General features: G+C 34.2%; 1 protein-coding gene across 1 annotated transcript in view; it reads right to left on the reverse strand.

Moving 5' to 3' along the window:
- Positions 1–484: 484 nt before the first annotated feature.
- LOC125679532 (microspherule protein 1-like) overlaps positions 485–7,049 on the reverse strand; it is a 16,295-nt gene continuing 9,730 nt past the window's right edge. The window contains exons 8-13 of the mRNA XM_048918811.2: positions 6,694–6,769; positions 6,549–6,577; positions 6,045–6,137; positions 4,088–4,170; positions 2,519–2,734; positions 485–1,030 (exon numbers count right to left, since the gene is read on the reverse strand). Of these exons, the coding sequence (XP_048774768.2) occupies positions 944–1,030; positions 2,519–2,734; positions 4,088–4,170; positions 6,045–6,137; positions 6,549–6,577; positions 6,694–6,769 (584 nt within the window). The 3' untranslated portion in view covers positions 485–943. The remainder of the gene's footprint in view (positions 1,031–2,518; positions 2,735–4,087; positions 4,171–6,044; positions 6,138–6,548; positions 6,578–6,693; positions 6,770–7,049) is intronic.

The following is a 7,049-nucleotide window of genomic DNA, read 5'->3' on the forward strand; positions in this document are numbered from 1 at the left end:
GATGTATTCAAATAATTCTGACAGAGATAATAGGAGGCACATAAGTTAATCTTTGAGGTTTTGTCCGAATGTTTTGCAGGTGTAATGTGAAAATATTGGAGTTGCTCCCCCTTTTCTGACGCCCAATGGTACATAAATATTAACTTTCATAAACAAATGAAATTGAGTTATAATTCAGATAAAACAAGAAAATAAAATTTACAATATATGAATTTCGATTTTTTTTTTCTTCTAGAAATTAATACAGTTTCAAAACAATTTTCAAGATTCTAAAAAAATAGAATCCTCTTTTCCCACAACCATGATGCATTTTAGGACGGAAGGAGGAGGGTAGCACTAATGTCATCAGACATGAATGTACCCGCCTAATTAAATACTCTGAATCCCGTGAGCCAGGAATATTTAATAGATAAATAATCGACATCAAAACCTAGTTTACAATGCAACCATTTTTCATATCAACAAATTGCACGCAAAACGCATCAACAATTCATTCTTTTAATCAACACAACTTGGATTTTATCAACGTAACATGTGTCATGAACACAGAATAGCATATACCAAAAACCAGGTTTACATTGGTTGACCCTTCTATGCAATGTTGTCATTACATAGCTAGCATATATAATATGAAAATGCCTCTATTAAAAAGGGTCTAAACAGACAATTCACAGAATACCAAGCATTAGTTATTGTTACAAGGAATAGTACATGCCAGATATTGAGACTGAACTAAAAGTTTTTGCAATGTTGTCAACTAGGCTAAAGTTATCAGACAGATCCACTGATGGATGGGCACGGCTTACTATCCCTGCAGTTTCACGAAAGCAAGGTACAAAATTATGAATCTTCTGCCTTGCTCACGTCTGCCAGCGACGTCAGTTTGATCACATTTATTACCGAACATTTACACAAGGCATGACGGGACTTGATGTCTTCAGCCTCAGGTTGGAATGAGTTTTTGAGACTCAGCACGTATCACATTAATCAGATCTTGATTTATCAGGAAGATGAAACGAAGGCATGAGATCTGGAATTCAAAGGTAAAGTCAAACTATGGCCCCTAATAATATTAAAATGCAGATTCATTATTTTCTTGCTTTGTCTGAATGACTAGATGCCGACACAAATTTTCTTCTACACAAGTGCAGCCCCCCCCCCCCCCCCAATTTTCAGGCCCAAAGGCGGGGAAGGGGGTGCATATTAAAACACAGCTGCGTATTATATTTCGCGAATTACAGTATATACAGTCAACTCTCGATAAACCACCACCTTTTGTTCTTTGGAATTTATGGAGTTATAATGAATATGGCGTTGAATTAAATATCTGCCATCTTGGGGAGAAAGAGTTACTTTTCTTGTATATCTTTCCTATACGTACAAACTTTATGAAAAAATATCTCATAATTATTTTTCAAATTTTCTAACATGATTAAAATATTTTTATCAATAGTAAGGCTTCATTTCAAAACAATACACATACAAGTGCAATGCATGGCTGTTTCCTGGTAGGTGAGCCACCATTAACTGGATGAAGATCAACGAGTATTTCACCCTTTGCAGCCAAAATACCACCCGTTGTTCTCCTTTTTATGGACTTTTCCCATAAAACAGTAGAATAATTGGAGATTTCCTGTTGTGTACATTTCGAATGCTCTCCGTGGTATGCAAAAATTTGCTTGTTTCCTTAGAAATTCAAAAGAAACCTCTTTTGTGGCGAAGCCATAGCTAAACTGAAATATTTTTCGATGAGGTAAAAGCAACAAAACTACAGTTCATTATCTTAAATAATTATCTTGTTTATTTAATACTGGGTTCCTTCTGCCCAGGTGTACACCAGAGATGGATAATGACCAATTTTCCACATCACTGATCACGTGCACCCATGGAGATAATATTGAGATAATTAACACCTTGATATAGACTTTTGTACTAAAAATACTGTGGTGAATGGCAATGGCGAATTTGGCATTTTAATGAGAATTTTAAGTAATAGGAAAAACGTTCTTAGAAAAATGTGGCGTTATAACAAAAATGGCGATGAATTGAGTGGCGATAATTCAAGAATTAACTGTACTTTGCAAACATGTTTTTAGACTTTAATACTCAGAAACCAACATCCTTAAAACAACCACACTGTGATTAGCCTAAAGCAAAATTGCAAATAATGAATAATAAAGAATTAAATTTTTGTTTGTTTACTGATTTATGCCCCTTTGAGAATTTTTCGCTCATATTGAGAAATCACAAGCTACTATCAGTGAAGTGCTGTAAGTAAGACCTATGCTTGGCACCTGGGGCCAACATAGTGAGGATTCTTTTTTTGGTGAAGAAATAATCACTAATATATTATTTATGTCTTAGGTTTGACATGGCTGAAGTACAAAGTTCACTAGTAGTTTAATTTGACTATAGGGATAAAGATTCCTGTCAGTTTATAACTTCAGTGTTTTATCTGCTGTGTAAATATAGACCATCTTCAAATATTCTTGTAAGAAATGAGTTTTCCACAGCTTACCTCCACAACCGAGTTATTGTTCAGTTTCTGTTTGTTTCCAGCCAATATGGCTTTACCATCGACATAGAAAGGACGCTTTCCCTCATTTGCAATGAAGAAATCTCCATTATTTCGGAGTTTGATGATGCCTTGTCGACGTGATATTTTCCAGGCTGGTCCCTCGAGGGACAAGTCTACATCTATTTGATTGTCCTTGGTGGCTCTCCCTAATGTTATCTGAAATCACAACAATTCTCTACTGAATAAAGACACTCCAAATGAAGACAAGAGGTCCATGGGCCATGACACTCACCTGAGTCATACAGGAATATTTACATTTACAAATGTTTTGTCAGTGATGAATATGCTGTTTCAATATATTTGTTTCTCAATCATTGACCTTTCAACTTAATATAAAAACCTACAGTATACATATGTATGTGTATAAAAACAAGCGACCCAGTATTCTTTCAAGTACATATTTAAGATTTTCATCTATTCCTTAATTCTAGGGGTAAGATGATACACAGACCTTATGATATGAGACACCAGTATGATACAATACATCTATCTCCATATCATAGGAAAGCATAATATTGTGACAAAATGAGTATTTGTCTTTTTGACAATAAATGAACAAAATATAATGAAAAATCAAATCAGATTTACTTTGAATTTGATGACATTCCCAAATTCCTGATTTAGATTTATGTACATGTCGGTGCATTCAGACTTCTCAATTTCAATATCAAGCATGTGTTAATCATTTTCTGCACCAGTATCCTTTTTTAAAGTTTGAACTAACGACAACAAAAAATGAGGATTCTGATTACTTATTTGTGTGATATATGATCAATACCTGTTCAAAAACTGCTGAAATATGAAACCTTTTTCTTATACAAGACATTTCTCCAAAAGCCATTTGCACATTTGTGTGATATATGATGAATAACTGTTGAATTATTGTTGAAATGAAGGTTTTTTAATATTTAAGTTACATGTTCTGAGTTGACCTTGGACTTCACAAAATGACCTTGAGTGACCTTTGTCTGACGCCATTTGCCTATTACTTATTTGTATGATATATGATCAATACCTGTTCAAAAACTGTTGAAATAAGGAACTTTTATATATTCTGAGTGACCTTGACCTTACCACAATAACCTTGAGAGACCCTGGTCCAAAAGTCCTTGTCTCAAGGAATATTTGTGATCAATTATCAATTTCTGATGAGAGGTTTAAGAGATATGAGTCGAGACGGACGGACAAACACTACAATGACTAAATCCTCCCTTGAAATTTTTCAGAAAGCAGAAAAAGATTTGTTATCATCTTATACGATATAAAGGGCAGACTAGTGAAATCAATAGAAACTAGTCTGTACAAACTAGTGCTTGAAAAAGTTAATTTCAAACCCTGATTCTTACATGAAACTCTAGATCCCTATTGTGGATCTATTTGGTCTTATATTGAAGCTGTACTTAATACTGTGATCTTAATTAAACCTGGTAAATTAAGCCATGCAAAAGTGAATGATATCAGTAGTATGGACTACCATGAATATAATGTTCATAGTACACATGGCTTTACCTCCTTAGATCTCATGAGGTACCGGACAAGTCTTCCTCGAAGTACTGCCAGAGTCTGATTGTCAAAGTCCTGGGGACTGATTCCTACAAGTCACAAGCAATAGTCAACAAACAATACACATCAGTATTTCAATGTTTATTGCATGCAGTGATCTGTAGATCACAGAAAAGAATACATACATGTAGTAAGGTGTGTACAACACAAGAATACATAGTAAGGTGTGTACAACACAGAAAAGAAAACAGAAAGGTGTTTACAACACAGAACAGAATACATAGTAAAGTGTGTACAACACAGAACAGAATACATAGTAAGGTGTTTACAACACAGAACAGAATACATAATAAGGTGTATACAACACAGAACAGAATACATAGTAAGGTGTTTACAACACAGAACAGAATACATAATAAGGTGTATACAACACAGAACAGAATACATAGTAAGGTGTATACAACACAGAACAGAATACATAGTAAGGTGTTTACAACACAGAACAGAATACATAGTAAGGTGTGTACAACACAGAACAGAATACATAGTAAGGTGTGTACAACACAGAACAGAATACATAGTAAGGTGTATACAACACAGAACAGAATACATAGTAAGGTGTGTACAACACAGAACAGAATACATAGTAAGGTGTGTACAACACAGAACAGAATACATAGTAAGGTGTATACAACACAGAACAGAATACATAGTAAGGTGTTTACAACACAGAACAGAATACATAGCGAGGTGTGTACAACACAAGAATACATAGTAAGGTGTGTACAACACAGAACAGAATACATAGTAAGGTGTATACAACACAGAACAGAATACATAGTAAGGTGTGTACAACACAGAACAGAATACATAGTAAGGTGTACACAACACAGAACAGAATACATAGTAAGGTGTATACAACACAGAAAAGAATACATAGTAAGGAGCTAAAACTTTAAATTTTCTAAGATTTCACAGAGAGGGCTGTGATTGACTTCTTAATTTCACTTCTTAAGAAATTGCTGTCATGTTTCATAAAGTATATCAAATCAAATTTTGTGTGACTTATCAATATATCTTTTAATTATAGTGCACCATCAGCATACTGTAAACTGTTGTTGTTTTAACTTGTGTATTGTGTAGAACGGTGTTCAGATGGTAACAAACCCTAGTTAAGCATTAATTTAATATTCTCTTTAGAGAAGTAGGCTTAGCCTACATACACATCTCTTAACAAACCTTCATGTTTTGATTCTGGAAAACGTGTAAATACCAGAACTGGTGCCGGATTATGCTTTGACCATTTCCACTCAAATAAGTCTGGATTTACTTAACAGTCAAGTTTATTTTCACAACTTTAACATTAATGCATCTGTCTTAAGGAAATCAACATTTACTCACTGTTCATCCATTTTCACAAGTTCCCTGTCCCAAATTTAAATTATGTGTGCATCTCTATTGGTGGTAGAAAAAAATTGGAAATCTGAAGTTGGGTAATTTGGAAAAACTAATAAACACACATTTTCGTTCTCAAAAAGCTTTTTATCAAAGTTCAAAAGATTATTCTTGATGATAGCAATAGAAAAACATGTTTGAATGAAACTGAAATGTCAAAAAGCTTTCCGAGAACCAAAATGCATATTTATTAACTTTGCCAAATTTTCCAACTTTGAATTTTCGACTATTTCTATTGTTAAGAGAGATAAATGCATAATTCAAACCCTGGATGGAGAACATGTGAAAATAAATTAATAACAAGTAAATGTTGATTTTCTTGTGTCTGCTTCGTATATTCAAGCATATTTGAGTCAAAATGTCGATCAAATTGTAAACTGTCACCAGTTCTGGCATTCACATATTTTCCAGAATCAAAACATGAAGGATTTCGAAGAGAAGTGGCAGTGGGTTAAGCCTGTCCATTACTCTAAAGAGAAAAGACATTGAATGGTATTTGATTACTTACCCGTAACACTATCCACCAAAACCTGCCATTTTGGAAGCTCTTGTTCTAAGTGACGAATTTCATTCTTATTCCTTCTGTCAGCAACAGAAAGTTCTACAAGAAACACCACAAAATTGATGTACCTATAATTACATGCGAAGAACAATTAAAAGATAATTTCAAACAAAACCGAAACCTGTCTAAACCAACACCTGTCATCTTTTTTCACCATGTTTATTTACCCTGTGCAAAATTTATCTCCCAGAGCTTGTTAAAATAGCTTTGTTTCACTCTGTGTGTGTGTGTGTGCGTGCGTGTGCACATGTGTGTGTGTACGCATGCATGTGTACATGTGTGTGAGGGTGTGGGTGTGTGATCCAAAAATAGGTATAGAAAAATCTACACAAGTAGTACTGTAGTATAATAAAAAATATCACAGAGCCAGTAGAGTATATACTCTACTTTCTGAATGATAATCAAATATCTGTGTACTTGCTACACATGTGTCATTCAAATAAAAATTACCTTGTTCAAGCACATCATCTTTGGTATCTCTAAAAGATAAGCAACAGTGAATTCTGATTAGACAAAATCTCCTCTAGATTAAAATGAAACCTCTAACACCACAAAATAAAGCTTGGTAAGTACACATGTACTTAAAATATCTTACTTCAGGTCATCATCATTCATCATCTCCTCAGCATCAGAGAAATTCAGCACATGATCACCACGAGGAATGGGTTGAACTGTCCCAAGAAAAATGTCATTAGAGGAATACTCTGTGGTTTATTATTGGTGGAGAGATTTAAAAAGCAACTTTAGATACATTTATTACATTATATCAAAATCATTCTCTTACATCATCAAAATGGTTTTGGAAATATGAAACAGCAAGGGGGAGATGAGAGCAAGGAATCAGACACTTAGCAAATGGCATGCAAAGATAACATAAATGTAGGTGTTACATAGTGAGTAATTTTGCTGCTGGAATGTATGATGGCTTCATCTCAGAGCAGAAGTCTGAAA

The sequence above is a fragment of the Ostrea edulis genome, chromosome 2 (genome assembly GCF_947568905.1).
Source record: "Ostrea edulis chromosome 2, xbOstEdul1.1, whole genome shotgun sequence".
Classification (NCBI taxonomy): domain Eukaryota; kingdom Metazoa; phylum Mollusca; class Bivalvia; order Ostreida; family Ostreidae; genus Ostrea; species Ostrea edulis.